General features: G+C 43.8%; 1 protein-coding gene across 1 annotated transcript in view; it reads right to left on the minus strand.

Annotated features, from left to right (window-relative positions):
- Positions 1 to 648: 648 nt before the first annotated feature.
- LOC147701035 (protein RoBo-1-like) overlaps positions 649 to 27,984 on the minus strand; it is a 106,952-nt gene continuing 79,616 nt past the window's right edge. Inside the window, exon 7 of the mRNA XM_086929295.1 lies at positions 649 to 779. Coding sequence (XP_086785421.1) covers positions 649 to 779 — 131 coding nt within the window. The remainder of the gene's footprint in view (positions 780 to 27,984) is intronic.

The raw sequence follows: 27,984 nt of genomic DNA on the forward strand, positions 1-27,984 counted from the left end.
AAATTCTCATTTGTCTCAGATACAATGTCAGTAGGAAGTTAAACCACTTTGAAGTCTGGTTCATTGGTCAAACCTGCCCCAGGCATCCTGCCTCTGGGACCAATGACATCAGAAATGTTGGACAGTACTAAAATAACTTATGCCTAAGTTTTGACTAATCATATAGATGTTCAACATAATGCTCATGGTGGCTATCATCTTTATGGCTCTTCAAAGTTCACCACTCAGAGCTGTATCCTTGTTCCAAAAATTCCATCTCCTCTTTGTCTGCCCACTCTGTACTGTCGTACTCTATCATCCACATCACTCCATTTCCTCTCTATAAGTGACATACATATATACATAAGGATAATAAATGCTAAAGGCGTCAATGTGCCTACAGGTCGAACCCCTACTACAGACAAAGCTGGCCCAATGGAAATGGGATTGGCCCACAAACAGCATGGTGTATTTAGAATGTGCTTCACTTTGGCCTGATTAGTCGCCAGGATGGTGATAAGGAGATGTGGTTAGTTCAAACTGCGGTCCTGTTCATAAAACCTGACTCTTGGCATCAGATGGTTCCGGTGGCCAGAGTAAATTATCAGTGATGCTACGTATGATTAACAAGGCTGAGAAAACAATGGATTGTAAATTTCAAGGGGCATTTTAAACTTTATTGGAAGGAAAACACTTTAAATCAACATCATGTAATGTAGATGGCTCTATGTCGAAGTGTCCACCATCACAGACATCCGTGGTAGCACACCCTTGAATGATGAACCTTTTCACTGGTTTACCTGAAACACAAAGACAGCACACCTCAGTTTCTCATCCTCTAGTGTATTTTGGAAGTTGGTAACACTGTAGAACTCTGCATAACATGAATTGCTTGACTGGGTGAGTTAATGTGTGAGTATGAAAAGCTGTACATCACATAGTTTGCATGTTTGATGATTGAACTGACACTTTTTTCTACATAAAGAAGACACAAAACAATGGATTTATTTCTGTTCAGTTATGATACTAAGAACCTAATAAGAGAACATGATGTGCTACTGACTGCACTTGTTCAGAACCTCATACCCTGATGGGTAAATTTCTAAGGGCAAAAATAATACATATCTAGAATGAACACTTTTGTTGCAATAAGTCTCTTCAGTATTATATTATTTGTTCAGTATTTGTTCATTGTTGCTTTCTAAAGGATGGATTGGGCAATAAAACTCAACACAATATCAAAATTTTAAATAAATAAAAACCTCATTCCAAAGTTTATCTTCTATTTTCTCAGGTATGCAGTAAGTATATTAGTGGAATTAAGGCATCATGTGCTTGACTAACAGTACATTTTAAGAGCCCATTCTTCCACAGCAATAAGTGCCAAGCAGCCAGGACACTGAGAAATAAGGATATCAGTGATGTATATTTTAGTGGAAAGACAGCAGGTGCACTTAGAGGGGTAATAGCTTGGTATGTGGTTATCAAGCATGTTTCATATATATGTTTATTTTTTTTTATTTTTGAAGCTTATAAAGCACACGGCTACCCCCGACAGGGGTGTCCCGCGCTGCAGACAGCAGGCTGAAAAAAAAGGATGGTAGCAGCTAGAGACTGGAAAACAGCCAAGTTTTCAGTTTACTCCGAACAGCGATTCCGATGGAGTCAGCCTAAGATCTAATGGGAGGCTGTTCCAGAGTTTGGCGGTCCCTACTGTAAAGGCCCTGCCCCCCATTCTGGACCGACAAAAATGCGGGGTACCAAGAAGGCGGAGATTGCTACATCTGAGAGCTCTGGTTGAGTGGACAGGTTTGCAAATAGACTGGGCCGAGGCCATTGGGAGCCCGGAAAGCAAAAACCAGTGCTTTAAATTTAATACGCCGGGCCACTGGCCACCAGTGCAGCTTCCTCAGGAATGGGGCGATCGAATGGCTGTAGGGAATGTTACCGATCAGCCTAGCAGCCGCGTTCTGCACGATCTGCAACCGATTAATCAAGTAGGCTGGAGCTCCAAAATGCAAACTATTTGAGTAGTCCAGATGAGAGGTAATTAAGGCGTGGACAACAGTCCTGCGGGAATCAAGAGGGAGTTATGGAAAAATGTCCCTGATCATACGGAGTTTGCCAAAGCAGGCTGCAGTAACTTTGTTAATGTGGGTTTTACAGGATAAGGCGTTGTCAAATTGGAAACCCAAATTACGAGCTGCTTGAACTGGATCCGGTGGGGGATTTAACTCCGAGGGCCACCAGATTGTAGGGGAGAGTGGGGACGTCTGATTAAAGAACAAGACTTCCGTCTTATCTGTAATAAGTTTGAGATTATTAGAAGTCATCCAGGAGTAGATGTTAATAAGGCAATGATGAAAGTTGGAAAAACTGCAGTCAGAGTGATCTCTAAAGGACAACACAAGCTGAGTGTCATCAGCATAAGAGATCACTCTGACCCCCCAGGTTTCAGCCACCTTTGCTAGAGGAGTAAGGTAGATATTAATAAAATACAGAGCTGAGTGCTGAGCCCTGAGGAACACCGCAGAGAAGAGATTTTTCTTCAGATACAAAAGGCCGGAGGAAGACCTGTTGGGATCTACCCTTAAGAAAAGACCTGACCCAAGCCAGGGGGATACAGCCAATTCCAATGCTAGGCAGGTGGTCCAATAGAATGTCATGAGACACAGTATCAAAAGCTGCGGATAGGTCCAGGAGAATCAACATGGCATCCTCGTCCGCATCCATGCACTCTCGAATGGACACCTCGAGAAGTGCCGTCCCGGTGCTGAAGCCCGGACTAAAACCAGACTGGGAATCATGCAAAAGATGTTTAGATTCCAGAAAGTCAGTCAATTGCTCCTGTACCACTTTCTCGAGAATTTTTGCTGGCTTGGGGAGTAAGGATATAGGCCGATAGTTGATGAACAATAATGGGTCAGTGTCAGCCTTCTTGATAATTGGAATCAACATAGCCTGCTTCCAGGAAGAGGGAAATTGGCCTGTGAGTAGTGAAGTGTTCCAGATCGCAAGAAGTGGGCTGATCACCAGAGGGGCCAGGTCACTTAGGACCTTTGCTGGGGCCGGGGCAAGAGGTGACCCCAATCTACATCGGTCCAACAGAGTCAGAGCCGTCTCCATGGTTAGCTTCTTAAAAGATACAAAGGTCTCCTCCTGTGTGGCTTTGCGATCAGGTAGGAACAAAGCTGTGTCCTGATTAAAGGTGGATGAAATATTCTTGATCTTATCATGAAAGAAATTGGAGAGACCATCGCAAAGGGTTTGGCTGGGGGCAATCAGGATGGCCAAGGCTAGGGGATTGGAAAATTCCTTAATGATATTAAATAAGGTTTTTGCTGAGTTTTCGGCTGTCTTAATTTTCTCTACAAAAATTCCCTCATAGTGGCTCGCTTTAGTTTATGGAAATTCTTTAATACCGTTTTTTAGATGGCTTTCGCGGACGAATCATACGTCAATTGCCATTTATGTTCTAATTTTTTGCATCTGGTCCTTTACTCACGTAATGCCGAAGAGAACAAGGGCGCAGATGGTCTTGACCTTAAGGAGGCTAACGGTGCCATTGGGGCAACAAGATCTATAGAGAAGGAAAGGGAGGCGTTAAACTTGGCTACGTCTGCATTCAGATCATAGGAGGGCTGCCCTATTAGTTTAGGAAAGATAAGTTCTTGGGCAGCACAGGTAATCTTTTACCATTTCCTCCCTTGATCCCTACCTATTACTGGGAGGTCAGATGGAAGTGGCAAAGTCAGCTCAAGCGGAATCAGGTAGTGATCCGTCTAGATAAGGGGTAGGGAGGGGCGAGTAACTAGACCAGGATGATTCGAGAAAACCAGGTCAAGGGTATGACCAGCTGAATGTGTAGGTCCCTGGACCAACAGGATCAAATTTAGAACGAGCATGGAGTCTCGGAAGCTATTAGCCCGGGTGCATGTGGCCTTATCTAAGAGGAGATTAAACACTGCCAGAACAGTGAAGTGAGGGTGCTTAAGGGAAAGGTCTGCGATCATGTCGACCAGTGAAGAAAGCGAAGATGGTAGAGCGCAAGGAGGGTTATACACCAAAACACCCGCTCAAATAATGGTGTAAGTATTTGCAATAGTAAAATACAAGACCTAATTTAGTAATTTTCCTAGTGGTTATTTTTAAATGAGATTGCAGAATAACAGCACCCCCCCCTGCCTTTGTGCCCTCCCAATTTAATCCCACAAAGTGATAGCCAGGGGGGTAGCACGGTTTATATCCGGATTGGAAGAGTCTTTAATCCAGGTCTCTGTTAAAAACAAGATGTCCCATGCATGGGTAGATAGTGATGACCAGATATCGCTGGCATGATGAGGCAGCAAGCGACAATTGACTAACCCAGCCTTAAGGGTCACAGTGCGACAAGCTAATCCAGGGATTCTAGCTTGCAAGATGGAGGGGGGTTCAACTACTAGAGAGCATTGTGAACACCTAAAAGGCTGCCCTTCAAACTCCGCAGGATTGCACCGTGCTGCTGGGGTACAAGCACCGAGTCTCATTTTCAGGAGCTGAGATCTGGTCCAGCACAATCGGGTAGTCAGACACCGACCTGCAGTATGGCTGGCGCTGGTCGCGGGCCCGGCGCGGACGGGCGCAGACAGGCTTTCCTTTGGCGTGCCTTCGGCGACCCATCGGTGCACCCGCTGCGCACGTCCGCTGCACATCGTGAACTGCATGGAATTAAATAGATTAGCCCGCTAACCGCTGACTCCACCCTCGTGACTGGAAGTGATGCGCGGTCGCCCTCGGTGGACCTGGGTAGGAGGGAAAATGAGTGAAGGTTCAAGGTAGGTGAGCAAAGTAAATATGCGAGCAGAAATAAGGCAAGACAGAAATTAAAATCAGTTTGAAGTAATTTTTTTCAAAGCAATGGCAGTGTACTAGCAGCTAGCGCAACCAACCAATGTGTTGTAATATCATAGCTGCTGTGGCTGTTCAGGATAGCATTCACTTAACCATTGTGCATTTTTCTAACTGTTCCCCCCATTGTACATATGGGGGCTCAACAATTTTTTTATCTTTTATAGTTCATGGTAAGAAGAAGCTAATCTTGGGGAGATTCACTTTGGCTTTCCAGGCAAACAAAAATAATAGCATCTCACATCGGTCTACAGATGACTACATGTTTGCCATCCCCAAGTCGTCCATGCCAAAGCTGTTCCTACTGGCCACCCGTAGCCATTGAAAATGGTGCAAGTGCAGGGCCTAGTTCTGATTGGGTGAATGCTTAGTCAATCTGATTCTCCAACAACATGATCTTTCAAAAATTCTGTTTGGGCATGCTTTCAACCAATTACTAGATATTTCATATAGTTAAGTCAATTCTGATCTGGCTGCTACTGATTGTGTGTGACTGGGTGCAAAACCTGCATTTGCCACCTTTCTCTAGTCTGCTCTTGTGGCTTTTTTTTGCAGTTTTATACCCTGTGATCTTGGTTCACAAGGAGGGTTCTATGTTAGACTATATTATATATATATGTGTGTCTTGTAGGGTAGCATAATGTAAAGATCTAGAGTGGAGGTCTCTAGTTGGGGGATAGGTTCAGAAAAGAGAAGCCAAGTAACTGTCAGTGGTGAGGCTGTATATGGCCCAGAAACATAAGATCTTCAATAACCAATACTTGCTCATATGGAGCCAGTAAAGGAGAGGAAGATGGACAGAAATGCTAGTTTTCCTGCTCAGCCCCAGAATCAGCACTCTGATTAAGTGGTAGTTTTTAGCAGAGCTAGATGACAGTTCTACAAAAGAGAATTGCAATAGTGCAACCTAGCGATGATTAGGGCCTGAAATAGGTTTTTTCTAGAGCAGCTCTCCAAGAACTGAGTAATTTTCCTGATTATTTTAAGCATAAGGAAGCAGGTGGTAAGCTTCTCAATATGTACCACAAAAGAGTTTGTTATAAAAAATAATGTACAGAATTATTAGACAACAACTTACCTGTGAACAATAATTCGGCAGAACCTAAAATCAAATTACCGGGCCCATAATCCCCTACCTAACTGTCAAATAGATCCTGTCAAAATACACATACTGCATTTTTTTAGGGCAATGCATTTGTCACATTTTTTAGGCTAATGCATTTTGTCACATTTTTATATGATCTACTTGAAGCAAATGCCTTATTCTTTCAAATGGCTGCAAGTGCAGTAGTATTAAACTAAACAATATTTTCCCACATTGAAAGGTAAAGCATCATAAGTGTTTGCACCCAAGTAACTTTATTTATTTATTGCTTATTGAGCGCAGCTGTCACCCAAAGGGTATCCTGGCGCTGAGACCTGACCATGCATCTATTAAAAAAGCTACATTACTCTGGGGAACAAGTAAGTTTTAAGGTCCTTTTTAAAAGTAAGCAGATCAGGGCAACTCCTTAATGCCAGGGGGAGAGTGTTCCACAGCGTGGCAGAGGTAAAACTGAAAGCGCGACCACCCATTCTCATTCTATTGATTTTAGGGACTTTTACCAGGAACGCCGAAGATGATCTTAGAGGTCTGGCTGCCTGATACCAGAGGAAAAGAGTCTGAAGAGGTATTGGTCCCAGTCCATGCAGGGCCCTAAAAACAAGGCAGAGAGCTTTAAACGCAATTCTCTGCTGGACTGGGAGCCAATGCAAATCGGCCAAAGCTGCCGATGAAGAGGCGGACCGCGGTCGAGACAAGGCCAGTTTAGCGGCCATATTCTGTATCCTTTGGAGCTTTAGAACCAGAATCTTCGGGGCACCCAGAAGTAGTGCATTGCAGTAGTCGATCCTACTGAGAATGGAACTACGCACTACCTCAACTCTGGAGCCCCGTGGGAGATGTGGCAAGATTTTCCGTAGAGCACGGAGCAAACCCATACACGTTGCTGCCGTTTTGTTTACGGAGGCATCAAGCTGCAAATTGGGTTCGAATAGAACTCCCAGGTTGCGAGCTGACTCTGCCGCCTCCACCGAGCCCGGGATGGACACTGGCCAAAAATCGGCCAGTAGTGTACGGGGAGTTCGGTCCAAGGAGCAGTGGAGTACCTCTGTTTTTGACCGATTGAATTGCAACGCATTGGCTCGCAACCATGCTGCTGTGGCTGCCATACAACGGTGAAAGGCATCCCTTGAAATGGACTCTGAGCCCTCAAATGAAAAAATCAACTGAGTGTCATCGGCATAGTTGACAACAGATATGCCGAATGACTTTATCAGTGCTATCAAGGGACGGAGATATATATTAAATAGGATCGGACTAATTGCCGATCCTTGAGGAACTCCCTGTTTCACCTGCCTAGTGGCTGATCGAAATGGTGGTAATGCCACGGCTTGTTGTCGGTTATCCAAATAGGAAGTGAGCCAGTCTAGGGCCAGACCGCTCACTCCCGCACTCCGAAGACGGCCAAGTAGTACTTCATGGTCCACCGTGTCGAACGCGGCCGACATGTCAAGTAGCACCAAGAATGCAGACTTGCCCTTGTCGACTCGCGTTCGCAGATCATCCAACAAGGTGACCAAGGCCGTCTCGGTGCTGTGCGCTGGCCTGAAGCCAAATTGTGCAGCATCCAGACATAGATTTGTTTCCAGGAAGTTGGATAAGGCTCTTGTGACCCATCTCTCGAGAATTTTTATCGCAAATGGTAATAGCGAAATTGGCCTGTAATTAGCCGAACAGAGAGGGTCCAGAGACGCCTTTTTCAACAGAGGTGTTACAATAGCCAACTTCCAGCTGTCTGGGACAAACGCTGTGGTCAATGATTGACAGCAGATGGAGTGCAACGGAAGGAAAAGCTCATCTTGAGAAGCCTTCCAGATCTTATGAGGCATTGGATCCAGCGGTGATCCTGACGATACACTGCTTGCCAGGATAACAAATTCCTCTAACGAGGGAAAGGGAAAGCTGGACAACTGAGGCATACCTTCCTTGTTAGGTGCCCAATTGGAGCCCAGGTTGTCAGAAGGTTCCAAGGAAGAGACTGCAGATGTTACAGATTGTTCAGAATTTTTGAGTCCAGTCAGGATGGTCCTGATTTTCTCCTCAAATGCAAGGGCCAGCGAGTCGCACAGTGCCTGCGAGGCCGGGATAGTAGACGCCGTGCAAGGCGGGTCAGACAAAGTCTTGACCAATCTGAACAGGGTCTGAGATTTGTTAGAGGCCTTCGCCAAAGTGTCTTCCAAAAACTTAGCTTTTGCGATTCTTAGCTGGGCCTTGTATTCGTGCAGGGCTGCTTTATAAGCCACCTTATCCTACTCCCTATATCCTCTCCTCCATGTACGCTCCGCCTGTTTGCAGCGAAGTTTGAAGTGCCCCAGCTCTTCGCTGAACCAGGCATTTAGGCCTCTGGGCCTGTCTCTCACCTTACGCAAAGGGGCCAGGTCATCAAGAGATGATACAATATGCCGGCAGAGAGAAGCATAGCTCTTGTCCACATTCTCCTCCATCTGAAAGGTTCCCGGTAGCAGTGTGGGTCGAATCGGCTCCCTAAGGAGACGACTCCATTGCCGATTCAACTTCCTGCCGGTCGGTTTATTGGGTCTCCATGGGGCAGGCATAAGAAGGGACAAAACAATCAGGGAATGATCGGTCCAACCCTGGGCCTCGACCTTATCTACCACAACCAAGTTCTTATCAGCAAATACCAAGTCTAGTATGTGTCCCCTATCATGGGTGGGTACCTGGATCAGTTGAGCAAGTTGGATATTGCTACAGGCTTGGCACAGTTCTCGAAAGGCCAAGTCATGGGGGCCAGAAGGCCACAGGTTGAAATCACCCAGTACTAGAAAATTGGTATGCGAGTTGGAAAGGTCATAGATCAGATCAATCAGAGATTGAAGGGCTGTCGTGGGCAGAGAGGGCGGTCTGTAGCATAGAAGACCTGCTACTAAAGTACCTCCTTGAGCCACGATGGAAAAGCCCATAAGCTCAAACCCTGCTACCTCCGTAATCACCAATGCGGTCAAGGAGATAGAGTCTCTGAAGATGTACCCTACCCCACCACCCCTGCCTGAGGTGCGGGGAGTGTGCCTTATCAAATAGCCTGGCGGGCAAGCCCAGCCCAGTTCCATGCCACAGTCCTTCGTGGCCCACGTTTCAGTCACGAACAGTATATCTAGCTGTGACGATTCAATTAATAAAGCAGTCTCAGCGTGGTGCTTTATCAAAGAGCGTGCATTCAACAAGCCGCAAGACAATGTCTTGTGCGGGGTAGGAATGGACTCGGGCTCTAAGTCCTCAGTGGGAGCAGGGCAGGAATCAGCAGGGTATGGAGGGGCAGGTGCGCCAGAGGCGCCCGGGACGCGAACGGGCGCAAATGGGCTTACCTCTGGTGCACCTCCGGCGCATCTACGGCGCCTCCGCTGCACGCATACGCTGCGCGTCTGCCTACACATTCTAGTTATGGTATTACACCGAGCGGGCTTCCGGCTGCTCGAGCCTCTGACCCCAACCAATATGGCGCCTGAGTATCTCCCAGAGCGTCACTACCTACCCAAGATGGCGGACGAATCACCAGGACCAGGGACCCCAATAACTCAGTCTCGCAAACGCGGCTTGTGGGGGCACAATTTAAATGCAAGGTAAGCCTATCTAATCGCCAGGTGACAGCAGTAACAAGCGCCCAGAAAAAACAACAGCAAAATACAGCAGCGCAAATACGGTGACGCAAATTTAAAATTATCGAACTGTGCAAGTTAAAATCAAGAATCCGAAGTAATGCGCGTGATGGCAGGAAAGGTCTAAAGAGCGAGAGCTAAGAGCAGCTTTTATAAGCTCTCCAAGTGCGGGCTTCCGGCTGCTCGAGCCTCTGACCCCAACCAATATGGCGCCTGAGTATCTCCCAGAGCGTCACTACCTACCCAAGATGGCGGACGAATCACCAGGACCAGGGACCCCACTAACTCAGTCTCGCAAACGCGGCTTGTGGGGGCACAATTTAAATGCAAGGTAAGCCTATCTAATCCCCAGGTGACAGCAGTAACAAGCGCCCAGAAAAAACAACAGCACAATACAGCAGCGCAAATACGGTGACGCAAATTTAAAATTATCGAACTGTGCAAGTTAAAATCAAGAATCCGAAGTAATGCGCGTGATGGCAGGAAAGTAAATGTGATACAGTGTTCATCAATTCCATTTGACTGTAAAAGAGCAAATAGGCAAGATCCCCTTGCAGAAGTTAACATAGAAAGGCTTTACAAAGTGGAGTTTGATCTCATCCAAGAATGTTCCCGGGCGGTAATCTACATTGAACTCTAAAAAAGAAACAGTACGATAACTGGCCATAAGAGGGTATAGAGTTTGTTTGTCCGTATACCCGCCAATAGGTGCCTTTTAGCTAAGATTTCAAATGAACCCAGCATCAGTCGGGAAAACCAAAGATTCTTGTACCCAGTCTGGCCCGGCGATCTTTCATTTTCTGAAGCCAAGCAATCTTATAGGTCCTCTATGGCCATATGAAATGTCATGAGCTCTGTTGTAACTCAGAGTTACCTGTTACCTGCACAAAAGTGGCACTCTCCCAGCAGACCCTTTTGTTCTTTGCTCCAAATGCAACTGGTTGTACCAAGAACCAAGAAGAAGTGGGGGGAGATAGCATTCTCGGTGGTCTCAGATCTATCCCCCTTCTGCTCCCCTTCAGAAAAGCTCTTAAAACCTGGCTTTTTGTGTCTAGCATCTAGCTGGAGAATCTATCTATTTCTATTTCCTGTGTGTGGATGACTGGTCTCTAGCGCCTTGATGCCTTAGGGTAATTGCTGCGCTTTCTAAATCTCAAATCAAAAGCAGTATTAACCCAGCTGTGTCGCGGATTAACATGTTTTACAATGATACATTGTGTACATATAGTTTATAGAATTGACATTGAATGTTGCGTTAATCTGTTTTGGTTTATAGAAATATCCCCTGGAAGAAGGCAGTTTATATGCCGAAATGCATTGGGAAAGCCAAAATGTTTGCTGGGAGAGCTAAAATGTTTGCTCATGAATGAAAATGAACAATTATGAACTTTACATCCATGTGATGAAAATATGATGAAATAAAATGTCAAGTTTCAAACAGTTAAACTATCGCACAAATTTATTGAACCTTCCACATAGGAGGACCTACTGGAGCCCGGGGGACATACCCTAGATTTATGGGGGTGCAACCATAAGAGTTATTTCCTCACACTTGTTTCGGAGAGTGATAGCTCGGAGCACCATACAACCACTAAGACTTTCATGAATTGCGTAGTGCGCCCCTTCCAACCTGTTGTTACTGATACAGCTAAGGCCATAATCTAAATTTAGCCGGACAAGCAGGGTGCTAGTTGTCAAGCTACTTAAGTTCCCCATAAAAACTATTTTCTATATTCTCTAAGAGTCTGGTGCCCCCGAAGACGAAATGTTCTCCACTGTACAGAGTGGCTCCTAGTGCCTGATTTATGTCAATTTCAAGGACTGGAGTCACCATATGAAAAAAGGAGCAGCGGTGAGCCCTCAAAATACACCCACAATGTAGTTTGCGTCCACACATCTGCATAATCATTCAGATCATTATGTGAGTGTAACCTCCAGATCATCGAATATCTGAACACTCTTAAGAAGAGTCACTCCACTGAGAGTCGTATTTGCATGGGTAGTTGGGCAGGTATTGATAGCCATGTATTTTGTAATGCTGAGGTTAATCATCTGCCTCTGCTGCTGTCAAAAAGACCCAAAACAATCTATGAGAATCTAGAGTCGTATCGGAAATGTTGTTAATAAAAGGGTGTTGTCTGCAAACAATACGGTTGGGATCTTAACCCAAGCACAACGACGGTCATCACTCTCACATTTCTCAAGCTGTGATACTAAATCATTAATATATAAGAGAAAGAGGATAGGAGCCAGCACACACCCCTGCCTTACTCCCTGATTATATGGGATGGGATGTGTTAGTTCACCCTGGGGCCCGCATCTGACCTGGACATAATTGGTTGAATGTAGTCTAGTTAAAACTTCTATAAGATACTCAGGGACCCCCATCTCTGCCAATACCTTCCACAGAGATTCTCTGGGGGCTAGATCAAAAGCAGACTGAAGGTCCAAAAATATAACATAAAGTCTGCCACCTCCCCCAAGTGAATGTATATACATTTCAAAATGCAGCTTTTGGAAAGGTCATTTGAGGACTTGAGGCAGCTTTGTAAACTAAAGAAAATTAAAGAAAATGTGATTGTACTGTGCTGTTTAAAAGAAAGGAAGGTATGAAGGAAGGAATACATTAAAGAAGTCAGCAAAAAATGAATGCAGGCAGGAAGGGGAGCACAGGAGAGAGGAAATGAATAAGCAATGGATGAAAAAAGGCTGAAATAGAAAAGAATGTGAAAGGAAGAAATGATGGGGTAGAGGGTGAAAGGAAGTGAACAAAGTGTGATGGATGAATAGAAAGGAGGTAGAAAAGTATGAGGAAGGATAAGAAAGGGAAAAATTAAAGAAGGGGTGAAGGAAGGAGCAGGAAATATTAAAGTAAGTAATAGATGAAGGAAGAAGGAAATATTGCACTGAGGCAGGAAGAATGGAGAATGAATGAGGAAACAAGAATGGAAAGAAGAAAGTAGGCATGGAGGTACTGGGTCACAGAGGGACAGCTAGAATAAAAACAGTGTAATATTGCAAATAATATTAAAAAACAAAAGATTAAAATACATTTCGGTGTCCTTAAGACACCATGTATGCTTGTAAAGCACATATATCCACCAGAGAGGGGCTTGACACCAAATAAAAAATGCTTTTATCCAACTCATTGGCATTAATTTTACCTTTTAAGTTAACTCAGTGCTTAACTCTTAACCCCTTGCATGCTCATGACGGCCCCCAGCTGTCATGTTTCACGGTTGGCGCGTGCGGAGGACGGCCCCTGGCTGTCCTAATCCTGCCTAATTATAAAAATGCTCTCACAGCGCAAAAATTTGCAGCACATTGAAGGGGTTAAAGTAAGTACTGAGGAGGGCTAAAAACACCAGCTTTAGGCAATTCTGATTATTTATGTACCGACCAGAACATTAAAATAGCATTGGTCCCATTAGAAACCGACCAGGTGGAAACCCTAGAAAGTGCAGGGAATGGGGCAAATACATTTGTGGTGGAGCTTTGCGGGGTCAGGGGCATATGCCCACATCTCAACAACAGCAGGGTAGACTCCATTGAATTTTATGCTTTATTAGTTCAAAAGTGCATGTTAATTCCTCTCTGAACGGAGTTGAATGTCTGACTTCATTTTGAAATAGGTGGCAATGAGATTTTGTGTCTCATGGCCAGATCTTGCAACAGAACTATTTGTTTACATTGATTAGACAGGCCCAAAAATGATACAGCCCTGTCATCCCTCAACTTTACAACATTAATTACTCTATATTTAATAAAGCAGAGGTGTACTCTTTTCTTCCTCTCCCTCAGTATCTGCTTTTATTCCTCCTCTTCACACCTCACTCCTTCCCTTGTCACCAAGCTCCCTTCACTTTCTGACCTACGTTTGCGTTTCCGCTTAATTGCAGCCTCCCGCACTAACTGCTTTTCATTTTTCACCTTCCCATCTTTCTCTTCCACTCGCCTTTCATGTGTTCCTAGCTATCTGATTTTCTTCCCTTACTTTTCTCCTCTTTTCACTTTTAATTCTAATCATGTTCCAATCCAATCGTGCACTCACAATCTCTGCTTTCCCCACTTCTCTTCAAACTCTTCATCTCCCATATCTACCTTTGCCATCAGACCTCTCCTACTTCGTCAAGCTACCTTTTATGTTTTTGCTTCTTGCACATATCTTTATATCCACTCCCGGAATTCCCATTTGAGTTCAGGGTCATACATTAAAATCTTGGAGTGGCCACTCAGTCTTTCATCTTTCTGAGGACCCAGGAAAGCCCAGCCAAACAGTGTAAAATGACATCAAATGTTCCCCAGAAGAATCTTGAAAACAGAGCAACTTGGAGAACAGCAGCCACTAATAAAATAATGCAAATGCCTTGCGCACACCTGGAAACTGGTTTATAAATTACATATCAAGTTAGGGCACAGGACCCTAACCCGGTTATACGATCTACAGGAAAGATAGAAGGGATGGCAGAGGAGGGGGACTGGCCATTACGCTACACTCTACTAACTTTGACCTCAACACAATTAAGGGAGCGGAAAGCCTTGGCTTTTGCCTCTCCCTAAATGCCTCCATCTCCTTCTCAGGAGTCCTGATTTACCGTCCTCCGGGTCAGAGTACCACCTTTATAGACTCATCTAGGGATGCCTTTACTTATCTCCTGCTCAGATTCGCCAATTCTACTTTGTTAGGAGATTTTAACCTCCACTTGGAAGGCAGAACCGAACCAGGTGTAGACAACTGTCTTCAAATTATGGAACTATTCTCATTGCACCAACTGGTGGAGGGCCCAACACACCGGGCGGGCCACACATTGGATGGGGTCTGTACCAACTTTGCCTCATTATCGGTCGACACCCCACACCTCGGATATGGTCAGGCCACCTCTTTGTCCCCCTTACACTTAGGGTTCCACAAATGAGCCACCCTTACAAGTCACCCCTGAAGCCCAACGTGGGCGCAAATGGGCACAATTAGCAGACAACCCTAAGCTAGCAACCTCTGTCCAAGCTCAAACCCTCATTCTAACAGGGAAACAGGGTTGGACTCACACCTCATCCACTCCTGGCTAACCATTTTTTTTTTAAACTTTTTTATTTGCAAACTGATGAGGAAGACATAACAATGTTTGTATAATAAAAAAGAAAAACAATTACATAAGGTACCAAGTAAATGTAACATGATCACAACAAAAGCTAGTTGCATTTCCCACTTGGAACAAATTACAAAATCATTTCTTTTGTACAGACATACATAGTGTCGAAGTCAGGGGAGGGATGTAATCAATTTCAAAATGCCTATCCGTAGTTAAAAAAAAAAGGGAGAGAGGAGCATATAGGTCTCCTATAAAATAAATCCTAACTTTACTACTACTAAATTGAGAAAAATCCTAATTTCAAGACTTTCGGTATTCACAGAAGGCATTTAGGAGTCCTAAAGTTAGGAGTCCTAACTTTACTACTACTAAATTGAGAAAAATCCTAATTTTAGGACTTTCGGTATTCACAGAAGGCATTTAGGAGTCCTAAAGTTAGTAGTCCTAACTTTACTACTACTAAATTGAGAAAAATCCTAATTTTAAGACTTTCGGTATTCACAGAAGGCATTTAGGAGTCCTAAAGTTAGTAGTCCTAACTTCTGTGAATACCGAAATGAGTAAGTTCATTCTGTGACTACCAATAGTAGTAAGTGCATTCTGTGAATGCCAAAAGTAGTAAGCTCATTCTGTGAATCGGGCCCTAGAATATTAAGTAGCTGTTTCTTTCTGATTAGGAAATCGTGTATTTGTATGTATTTAAACCTCATAATTTCCGTCAGATTGTAGAGAGTTTGTAAAGTATGAAAGTCTAAAAACCCTTGAGCGCCATATAGGTCCCCCAAAGTATTGATACCATGAGTTGACCATCTGTGGGCCATTCCATCGTTGAAAATTCCCGGAAGGCCAGGATTGCTCCAAAGCTGTACTTTCGGGTGGTAAAAAGAGGTTTTGCAATAGGTCAGAATGTTAGCCCATATCCTGATAATGTCTTTGGCGGTCTTGAATTTCACCCTTTTGTAATAGTTAGGATCGTTAGTTCGTAGTAAAAACATATTAGATTCAGTTTTTAGCATGAATACGTGAAAAAACAAAGTATTTTCATTGTGTAGCAGTGATCGAAGGCGTTTGATAAATGAGGACCAAAAGTATAACATAACATCTGGAAAGTTTAAGCCACCTTTGTCTGTACTATTTTTAAGAAGCTTCAGCGATCTTCTAGCTTTTTTGTATCCCCATATAAAGCAGCTGAAAATCCCATCCAGCTGTTTAAAAAAGGAATTATTTAGAGCGAGAGGGATCGAGCGGAATAAGTATAAGAATTTGGGAAGTATCTTCATTTTAATAAGGTTGATTCTGCCTATTAAATTCAGAGGTAGTCTATGCCTTTTTTTTTTTTTTTTTTTTTTACAAATTTTTATTAAACATTTTCAAAAAAAATTTCTCCGCATTATCCTGCATTTGGTTACAGCACAATCTGATTACATAAATATTTAAGTACATTATCATACATTTTGTGGCACACAAAAAACAAAAAAAACAAAAAATAAATAAAAATCCTATGCATAAATGATACCCACATTTATACATCAATTGATAACAGAATGACAACTGAATAGAAAATGAAATAAAAGGGGGAAATAAACAGGAAAAAGACCATAAAAATGCAAAAAAAGAAGAAAGAGTCTTTCTTTCACTGTACTGGATTCATCCTACTATTTTCCACCCCGTAATAGGTTGCCATATTCTATTACCTAAAACCTTAGCCCTCCTTCCTTTTCTTTCATAAATTGCTTTTTCTAGGTTGTATATTGACAGAAGACTTGCAATCCATTCCTGGAATGGGGGGGGGGAGCTTTATTCAGCCAGTTTCTTGCTACACATAAACGATAGACTGCAAGTGAGACAAAAATAAACTCTACTGGCATATCTTCTGCCGTGCAACCCACCCCTAGTATAACTAATTTATCAGTAAGTTGGATCTTAAGGCTGAGTGATTTGTCAAAAAAATCCTCTATGGCTTTTTTCAAGGTAAACAATTGTGGGCATTGCGAGAACATGTGTATGATATCTGCTTCATTTGAATTGCATCGGGGGCATGTTATACCTGACGTGCCACCCCATTGTGCTATTCTGGCCGGGGTATGATAGAGGGAAAATACCGTCTTGAAGTGCTGCGATTGAAGAGTCGCGGAGCATAGCACTGTTCTGCCCAAATCCAAAGACGTCTGGAAAGTTTCTAATCCTGACTCCAATTTTTCAGCCCATTTTTGTGCATACTTTGTCCTTTCATCTGTTTTATTTCCTTTCAGTTCTGCATAAAGTTGTCTAATTGTACACTTATTAGTTATTTCTAAATATTCCATCAATTTACAATGTCCCATTCCTGCCGGACCACCATGTTTTTGAGTTAAAAAGCTCCTAACCTGGAAATATTTGAAAAAGCTATTATTTTCTAGCCCAAATTTCCTTTTTAAGGTCGCAAACTGTAACATGTTCCCCTGATTGTCCATTAAGTTCCCTATTTTCCCTATCCCCTTATTATGCCAATCTCGCATAGTGCCATCCCTAAAAATCTCCTCCGGTAATGAACAATTTGAAAATAGCCGCGTATAGTTATTAAATCTACCCAACCCCAGTTTTTTCGACACTCCTTGCCACACCCTGTAGGCTGCCTTCAAGGTCTTAAATCTTGTATGCTTGAAATAACTAAAATCTGTTGTATTTAAAAACCCATTTTCAGCCTCCTCCCCCAGCAGTGTGGTATAGACATTGTAGGCATTATGCCATTTTTTTAATGTAACAATGGTTGATTTAATTAATTCATTATAGTTAAGATTATTGATTTCTCGTATTTTTGAAGTGATTTTTACACCTAAGTAGGTAGCAGTCTTACATATTTCAGGAACATTTACAGCTGGTAAGTAATTTGCTATAATTTGGTTTTTTTTTTTAGTTTAGTTTGTAACAGGATACTTCACCAAATTTAAGGGCCTCTATATTAATTCCCTCTAGGGTCTGAATAATGTCAGAAGAATATACAGCAATGTCGTTGGCATATGCCGTGATTTTCAGCACCTAAGCATTAGATTTAAACAGTATAATTTTGGGTTGTGTTTGAAGGGAGTGTAAAAATGGTTCAAGTGAGAGGGCAAATAATAACTCCTGGCTAACCACTGTATGCAATGAACTTATCCCACTGGAGAGACTTGATAAGTACAAGAAACCAAAAATTCATAAAGTCCCTTGGTTTACACCCGCCCTGGCACAAGCAGATCTACTATATAAGCAGCACGAGCGTAAGTGGAGAAGATGGTACAACGCTGAAGAAAGAATAGCTTATAAAAATGGAAGAAAGCTCTATCACCACCAGATCAAAATCGCCCAAAAAAGAGTGCTACTCAAAGAAAATACAGGAGGCTAACCAAGACCATAAAGTAATTTTTTCGGTCGTAAAGTCCTTTACAAACCCTAAAGTGCTACAGAAAGAATTATCCCCCTCGCTAACACGTTATAATAATATTTCAGTGTTTTTCGAAGAAAAAATTGAAAAAATCCAAAAGGACTTTTCAATGGCACCTCTCCAGGACCTGAATGTCACCCCCGAGCTAGTTCCCGTGATCACCGCTCATTCTATCCAAACTTTTGAGCCAATTTCACCAGAACAAACTCGCAAGGCCATAGGAGCATGCAAATCAGGCTCACCATAGGACGCCTGCCCCCCCATGATTCTCTGCTAAATCATAAATACGGTCAATCTAATTATAAATCAGAAAATTAACTCTTCTCTAAGCTCAGGCATAAGTCTACATGCCCACCCGCCAGCTACGATCGACCAGCCACGCACTCGCCACCGTACCACGCATCCGCAAAGCCACCGCCGGAGGAAGATCCTTCGCCTACCTGGAACCCAAGACTTGGAATTCCCTCCCCACCCACCTTCGGCGAACCCAAGATCATCTCTCCTTCAGGAAGCAGCTCAAGACCTGGCTATTCGAGCAGTAAACTACCCCTCCGCCAGCGCCTTCAGACCCTCCCGAGTGAGTAGCGCGCTATACAAATGCCGTGATTGATTGATTGATGAATGGAAGTGTGCACTGGTAAAACCAATGAAAAAGAAACAAAAAATCGACCCCACTGTGCTCTCAAACCTCTGCCCTATTTCCCTACTCCCCCTGTTAGGCAAAATCACCAAAGGAATTGTTCACAAAGAAGTAAGTGAATTCACTGAAGACACTAATATTCTTCACCATCAACAATCTGGCTTTCGCCCCAAGCATTTCACAGAATCGTCTCTGGAAATAATGAACGCACTAAATACTATAGCTGACAGTGGCAGGAAAGCGGTTTAGATCCTACTCGACTTGTCGGTCGCATTCGATACCATCTCGCACAGTACCCTCCTGAAGCGCCTCGAACGCTGCGGCATCTCTGGTACCACTCTGGAATGGATAAAATCATTTCTCACCAACCGCAGACAAGCGGTTATCCTTGGTACTTTCCTCTCAGTAGAACGCAACATAACAACAGGAGTCCCACAGGGCTCATCATTTATATGACCCCGCTCATTTCTCTGATAGGATACTTTGAATTTGAAGTAAGTCCTACGCAGACGATACCCAAATGATCTTTCTCTGGATAGTAATTTTACAGAGGCCGAACTTAACTTTAAATGCTGCCGATCTGCAGTCATCCAGTTGATAAGGGACACCCACCTTAGATGCAACACCTACAAAACTGAAATCCTCCCTATATGGAAAGATGTCCTATTCCAGGCTTGTAATTCGTGGCCTGAGGGAACAACACCCCCGCCTGACATAGTCAAGGTAGTCAAAAAACTAGGAGTACTATTTGACCCTGCGCACTCCTTCCTTCCACACGCTACGGCCATAGCAGGGACCTGTTTTAGCCTAATCAAATAGCAAAAAAAAATCTTTCATCTAATACCACTTGGCCCAAGGAAATCAGTGGCAGTGGCCTTGATTATCTAGCGTCTAGACTATTGCAACAGCCTTGTGGCAGGAGCCAAAAAACATCGCTAAAGAAGCTACAAGTTGTCCAACACACTGCGGCACGTTTAGATCTAAAACTCCCATGAAGATTTTCGGCATATGCAGCATTAAAAGTTCTTCACTGGCCTCCGCTGCACAAGAGAATTCTAAAATCTTAATCACCTATAGAGCCGGGCCTAAATTGGGACCTAAGTATCTCTCGGCACGGTTCACTCCTTCTATAGCAACCAGGACTCTCAGGTCATCATCAGCCAGCCTCCTCAAACCACCCATTTTTAGATGTTAAACTAAAGGAGGAAAAACACTGGCCGCCTTGGGGACCAAAGCCTGGAACCTGCTACCACCTCATCTAAGATTTCTAAAAACAGAAACACAATTCAGGAAGGCTCTGAGGCATTTAGCACTCCAGACAAATTATGACTTTCTCTTATTTAGTATCCTTAGGGCCCCCTCTTACCTCCAACCAACCAGCGCCAGGATGCTCCTTGCAGAGTGGCAGTCAGCGCTTTACGAATATCAACTTACATTACATTACAAATGAGCCAGGAGGTACAGGGATGTAAAATGACCAAGAGGAGACCAGGGACTAAAACATCCTCTATTAAAACCAACTTCTCTATGGAGACTCAAGCCCGGCTCAAGTCCACCCCGGCCGTACATTCAAATTCGAGTGTCATGACAATCTGCAAGTACTTCAGGCTAACACCTGCTGCGCTATTAGTTAAAGGGGGGCCAGGCAGTAAGACTACACCTTGCGAACCATCCTTAGCAAATCAGGTCAGAGTCTGGAACCTAACTCGCACCATTGTGAGAAGCCTGCCAATGGGAGTAATTCTTGCCCCTTGAATAGTGGATCTAATTGCCCCTTGATCCAGTAATCCAAGCAGGGCGACAACCCAAAGTCCTAGGAATATCATCAACACTGGACTCCCCGAAACGTAAAATGCAAAAATCCAGAAGGGAAAAGCAAGGCGACCCAATGGATGAGTGGCAGTGGCCCTCATTATGATCTGTCACTTTCAGAAATTATGTTAGCAATGAAGCCCTACACTCTCAACCAAAGTTTCTCTCTTTTGGGACTGGGAGACAATAGACCCTTGGGGGACCAGAACGCTTACCATCTACTTGGCGAGAAATAGCTCACAACTCAATCTGACTGCTCCCACCAAAGTTCTCTCTTATCCTCAATAAACTCAACATTAACAACCGCCATTATTGCTCTCATTATTGCACACACGGCAAACACAGAAACTTGACATTTAAATGGATACCATGCAGGCAAAAGCATCAGCTATAAAGAACATAGCAGCCAAACTTTATAAATTAGAAGGAAATCTGGAAATGTTGAAGAAGCGGTGTTCATGCCTTCCAATCGTTGACAAGCTCAGCTCTCTGCCAGACTTTTTTACATCAGTAGTCACAGAATTAAAACAAAGACAAATAGTGATCACAGACAATCAGGATCATCGCATAGAGAACAGGGCTCCAACCAAATTAAAAAACAACCTTCCCACAGTCGATAACAATGAACAGCCCAAATCATGCTCCACATAATCAATGTGTAGAAGTCAAGTCTCCTACCCACATTAAAAATCAAGCTAGTAACCTTATTGCAGGCACAGACACCCCTCCTACCTCTTCGCAGCAGGCAACAGCAATGACTCAAAATAAAATCCCTAATGACTCAACAGAAATGGGCAAAGCCACGCTTAGGAGGAAAGGTCAGACGGACAACCTTGAAGAGACCGCTGAACTTATTAAATTGCTTTCCAGAAGGGAAAACAAAAACCTGAATAAGAATACAAAAAACAATAAACACTGTCATTGTGTAAAGGAACTACAATTAAACCTGTAAGCATTAGACGTGAACCCTGGTTGCAAAACGAAACCAAAGGATGACCAACAACCAAAGCCACTTAGGCCACAGAAACTCTACCCAATCTTTCAAAAGGCGAGGTCCACTGTCAGTCCAAGGAATGACCAGCAATCCATTGCACCTGTAACACAACCACTCACAACACAGCTCCGTGGAGATGGCCCGGCTGACAAAGGGCAGAAGCAAGCCCTTCAGGAGTTCGATCTCTCTCACCAAATTGACAGTAGGGAGGGCATTGACAAAGCACAGCAGGCAGGAGCAAGATGTGCTACCACCCAATAGAGATGGCAGAAGAACACTTCTCCCCTAAATAAACAGTAAGGGACTTCGGGAGATCAATGCAGCCCAAACAGACATCAGAGCAAATGTAAAAAATAGATACTGCCCGGAAACATTCGCTGTTACAATAAGGCCAAGGGTCTACACCGGAAAGGAATCAGAAAACTACATCATAGTGCTTACACCTAAATATAAATATCACGGAGGTTTAGATATATTAAATATTTTACAAGTTTTCAAATATATTCCAGTTAATACATTGCACAATAGAAGATCTTATCCGCGTTCAATTCAAGGCCCTGAACAACAATACAAGAGAATCGACAATAGCAACATGGAAAACCAGGTCAAAAGCCCAAATGATCATGACAGAAAAGGCCAAATTTGCAAAATTGGGGATCAATGTATATGAACCCGAAGTGGAAAAATACCCACGCATGCTAATAGGCAGACCCAGCAACAGAAATAGACAGTCGCAGAGAAAGTCCATTTTAAGAGGCACAACTCAAGCTGCTTATCCTAAATCATTCTCCAACTAGAGAATACATTTCTCATCTATCTCCTCTGCAACAGGGTGCAAAATCATCAAAAGAGGAAAAGCCGAGCTGCATATATACGATCCAGATGGAGCAGTAATAACACTGTCAGATCGGCTATCAAACTGCTCCTAGCCGAAAGAGATCCAACTCGCCTGCGAGCAGACAGAACAAGACCATAAAAATAATTTCATCGAACTTGTATGGGCTGAAAACTATGCTAAAGAACAGAACTGCCTTTCAATTTTTAAAGACAGGGAACAATGCTGTGTATCGAGGAAACCTGGCTTCTCGCCCCATTGGTTATACCAGGATTTGAGAAATTTCAACAACCAGGCTAAAAAGCATGATGTAGTCCGAAGACCATAGGGGGCCTATCATTCTACGTAAGCTTGGGTACTACCATAATGTCAGCAAAATCCCCAATAAGCACCAACATGGTCCAAGCCTTATACTTGCAAGGCCTGAAATTGAATGTGACCCCAATAACAATCCTGCTCTTGAATGTTTACTTCAATTGCAAAGATCGCCCGAGACATGTCAAGATGAGGCAACTGGTTGACACTCTTGAAGAGATGCTCTGCAACGACCTGAATTGCGGAATAATAATGATAGGCGTCTTCAATACTCATAACCTGGGAACAGAAATAGACATCCTACCACAAAGGAATTGCACTGGTAATTTGCCTAATAAATTTATGAACACTTACAGACTAAGGTCCGTACAACAGACACAAGCCGCAAACCACGGTACGATTAAAGATTCCCAGGGTAAACCCAAATCAACTATTGATCACATTTTTATGAGCTATTGACTTCAAGTAAAAGTGGTAGAATTTTTAAAACTAGTACAGCAGACCAGTGATCAAATCCCACTGTTCACAGCTCTTTCCTTGCAAACGGTTAGCCTGCAGCACATTATTCCCCTGTGAGCATCTAATGGGGAGGAAATACAAACGTTCTTAAGTCGACTAAAGGAAAAATTGGCCAATACTCAACATCGACTACACTGATGTGAATATATCTGAAAATTGGTCAAAACTGGTGCTGGAGCTGTACCACCTTCTACTAGGCACAAAACCAAACCATCGGTCAGAATCCAAAGAAAGGGTGTGCTGCCAATTTCAGACAAGTTGTCAAAAAAATCCAACAAAGCAAGAAGGCACTGAGACAAGCCAACTGCAACTACAAACGTGTAAGAGATGAAACTCCAAAAACAGCTGTCAGCCAGGAATACACACAAAAGAAACATATGGAACTTTCAAATATTCCCAATGGCTGTATATCCACAGTCTTTGAATGCCAAGTAGACAAGCAGAATTTTGGCTATACATCAACATGCTGTTCAGGCACCACCACAACCGGCAAACCGGAGTTCCAAGTCACACATAGAATACCATGTGGAAACACTCTACTGCAAGTCTTCTTACTATCGCTTCCAGAGTATCAATGATCACTTACAAGCAACAGCCAGCAGAATGTCACTGGTAAAAAAATTGGGGCAAATCAAACAATCATGGAAAAAACAAGTGAACTTCCTCATGTGTACAACCGTGTGCTAATAATATTAAATAACATCAGAACCAACAGAGTCCCCCGGGCCCAACGGCCTACCCGGTCACCTATATGAATAATTCAACAACCCCCGTGGCTTCGAAAGGCTCCCTACTACAACTAATCCATAAAAAAGGCAACACTGAAGATCCAACCAACTACAGGATGATTGCTCTTCTGGACATTGAGGCAAAGGCATGCCGAAATCTCCTCTTACAAGATCTACTAATGACGAGCTAACACTACCAGTCTACCAATCTGGCTTCAGGGCAAGAGAATCAAAATTGGATAATATTTTAGACCTAGCCTACCTGGTCGAACAGTCCACCTTAGAAAAACAGCACTCCCTTTTTGCATGCTTCATTGACTATTCTGCAGCGTTCAACTGTGTCAATAAGAATTTATTTTGTCAAAAACTACAAAACTGGGGGATCCCAACCATGCAGTTAAATGGCATAATTTCCTTCTACACCAGAACCTGGGTGCACGTTAAACTAACTCCGGACACAGCAACAAAGAAGGTGTACATGGACCGAGGGCTGAAAAAAAGGTTGTGTATTGGCACCTTTACTTTTATCTCATCTACTGCAGGCCTTGACACCATAAATTGGGCTGACCCGAAAGTTCTTAATGTTATAGGCTGATGGCATGGACTCGATGGACCACACGAAGATGGGCCTGCAAAGTGCACTGGACACAGTAAGCACCTACAATGACAAAAATGAATTGACAGCAACTGCTAGTAAAACAAAGGTAGTGATCTTTTGAAAATATGCTATCAAACTCAAATACCAATGGAGAATGGGTAACCTAAAATAACAACAGCAACTAAGTATAACTATCTGATGGTTTGGATCATGATCAATGGCAAGGGTACAGCAAATATTGCCTCCATAGATACAAAAGCCAAGGTGGTGACGTACGCCCTCTGCAAACTCAACTCCAAACTGCGCAGGCCAACAACCAAGCTTATCCAACAGGTTATAAAAGCCAAGTTACTTCCCTCAATTTCTTACAGGCAATTAGTCTTTCCTGGGTCACTAATTAACACCATGAAGTATGCCAACTGCTGAGTATTTAAACAGATTTTCCAGATACCAGCCCATACCGGGAATGCTTTAGTAAATCAAATCAAATCAAATCAAATTGACTTTATTTCGGATATATTGCAATCCATAAAAGCACAAAATCATTACACATTTCATTATAAAAACACCATAATATTTACAGAGTCAATCATAATTCATACATCATACACTTTTCTTAGAAGAGTGAGTAGACAAAATCAGTACCACAGATAAAGTGCAAGTAGTGCCCACGTACAACAAAGTGCATTGGTGCATTGGACTTCAGCTAATTCATAATTACTCATCTAAACATTTTCTTAATCTCACAGTTAGTTTTAAAAATTCTAGCACCTGGAGGACACTGTCAGTGTGCAAGAGCTGTAAATACATGAGGGCAGGTCTAATTTGATTGAAATGTAATCTCTTTAAAAGAGTGACAAGATACTGCCTACGGGGGTATTCGTAAAATCTGCATAAAAATATAAAATGCGGCATATCCTGTGGAGACTTCCCGTCGCAGCCACAGGGAGCTGCAGTTTTCTTAAAAATGTCCAACTTTGGTCTGATTAAAAGGTGATGGAAGATGTTAAACCTGAACCGGGTCAGCAAGAATTTTTCATGGGAGGTAAAGGAGCATGTTAGGTACAGTTCCATGGTATCACAAGTTCTTAACATGATATACTTCCTAACATTGGGTTTCAAGAGCTCAACGTCTTCTCTTAGGGCACTGCGACTGCAACATCACCCTTAACTATTTCACTCGGGTTTTCAAACAAGTTCAGGCGTCCAAGCTTCAGAAATTGGGACTTCAAGTATTTAAGCCATGGTACACACATTGCATGATCAAGCAATACAAGATCTCCCACTATCTGATGGGTTAAAGGAATTTCCTGATTTAACCATAATTTTACCCAGCATAACAGTGGTCTTAATCCAACAATGTCGGATAAGTGCTGGCTTCCCAGCTCTTCATGTACCACTAAATTCGGTGTACTTACTGGGACACATAGCAGACGCTTTAAAAAGTTATTTTCAGCTATTTGTAGTTGATCGCCGTTTGCATAGCCCCATATTTCGCTGCCGTAGAGTGCGGTGGCTATTGATTTAGCATTGTATAATTTCATCATGGCCACATTTGGCTTTTTCCCCAGTTTAGTGGCAAAGATGAAAATGGAGCCATTTACTCTGGTCATTTCCCACTTCTTCCTTGCCACATGTGGAGCCCAACTAAGCTTTGTATTAAATAAGACACCCAGATATGAAAACGTGTGGGTGATGGGGATCAGGACATCATTTAGTTTAAAAATGAACTTCTTTTTTGGTTGACGGCCAAAATTGCACTATGTAGGATTTAGAATTGTTGACCTTAAGGTCCCTATCAGACATGAAGTTATTAAAAACATTCAAGAGTGCCTGGAGACCCTTTTCTGTTCTTGAAATTAAAACCGCATCATCTGCGTATAAAAGTAAAGGAATACCCCTCGTACCAACTCTAGGACAATCTGATTTTACCTCCTGCAGTACGGCATCTAAATCATTTATATAAAAATTCAAAAGAAATGGGGCCAGGATACAGCCCTGACGTACTCCTTTATTGATGCTAAAATTACCTGTGGTTTCCCCGTTCAATGAGAACCTCACATTTTTGCGGGCCTGGATCCCGGGGGTGGCTCACTGTGGGCGCCATTTTGGGTAGGGCTGTGAAGATAGCTTCGGGCGCCATCTTGGAGCGTCCTCGCGCTCGCGCTAGGATTGGCGAGCCTACTTAAGGCGGACTCAGTTTCGAGGCGGCCTTGACAGATGCTCATTTTATTGCACACACGCTGTTGCTGGCGCTGCTGCAGGCGCTTCGCTGCGCTTTTAATTCTCCTGATTTTGTGATTTTGTTTTAACTTTACTTTGCTGCACTTCTTCCCTGTTTTTAGCAGGGTCTTGGCCCCCTTCCTCATACCGCATATAATCGGCTCCCTCACCGCCGTTTGGCGGGCCTGGATCCCGGGGGTGGCTCACTGTGGGCGCCATTTTGGGTAGGGCTGTGAAGATAGCTTCGGGCGCCATCTTGGAGCGTCCTCGCGCTCGCGCTAGGATTGGCGAGCCTACTTAAGGCGGACTCAGTTTCGAGGCGGCCTTGACAGATGCTCATTTTATTGCACACACGCTGTTGCTGGCGCTGCTGCAGGCGCTTCGCTGCGCTTTTAATTCTCCTGATTTTGTGATTTTGTTTTAACTTTACTTTGCTGCACTTCTTCCCTGTTTTTAGCAGGGTCTTGGCCCCCTTCCTCATACCGCATATAATCGGCTCCCTCACCGCCGTTTTGGCGGGCCTGGATCCCGGGGGTGGCTCACTGTGGGCGCCATTTTGGGTAGGGCTGTGAAGATAGCTTCGGGCGCCATCTTGGAGCGTCCTCGCGCTCGCGCTAGGATTGGCGAGCCTACTTAAGGCGGACTCAGTTTCGAGGCGGCCTTGACAGATGCTCATTTTATTGCACACACGCTGTTGCTGGCGCTGCTGCAGGCGCTTCGCTGCGCTTTTAATTCTCCTGATTTTGTGATTTTGTTTTAACTTTACTTTGCTGCACTTCTTCCCTGTTTTTAGCAGGGTCTTGGCCCCCTTCCTCATACCGCATATAATCGGCTCCCTCACCACCGTTTTGGCGGGCCTGGATCCCGGGGGTGGCTCACTGTGGGCGCCATTTTAGGTAGGGCTGTGAAGATAGCTTCGGGCGCCATCTTGGAGCGTCCTCGCGCTCGTGCTAGGATTGGCGAGCCTACTTAAAGCTCCCCTCTCCCGCGCAGCGGGACACGCAGGTGAGGACGCCGTCGCTTAGCCGGAGTCGTGCCAGAGTCCTGCCCGTCTGCGCTCGTCCGCGTCGAGGCAGCGCGAGGCGGGGCAGGCTCTGTTTTACACCCTAGTGTTGCTTCGCCGTTCCTGGCAGGTATGTTGTCCTACACACGGTCAGAGCTGCTGGCCATAGGGCAAATGTCCAAGGGATGTCATTGTAAGCCTGTGGACCCATTAGCTGGTCCTTATAGCTGTGCCTGTAAAGG

The sequence above is a fragment of the Lissotriton vulgaris genome, chromosome 7, assembly GCF_964263255.1.
Source record: "Lissotriton vulgaris chromosome 7, aLisVul1.2, whole genome shotgun sequence".
Lineage (NCBI taxonomy): Eukaryota > Metazoa > Chordata > Amphibia > Caudata > Salamandridae > Lissotriton > Lissotriton vulgaris.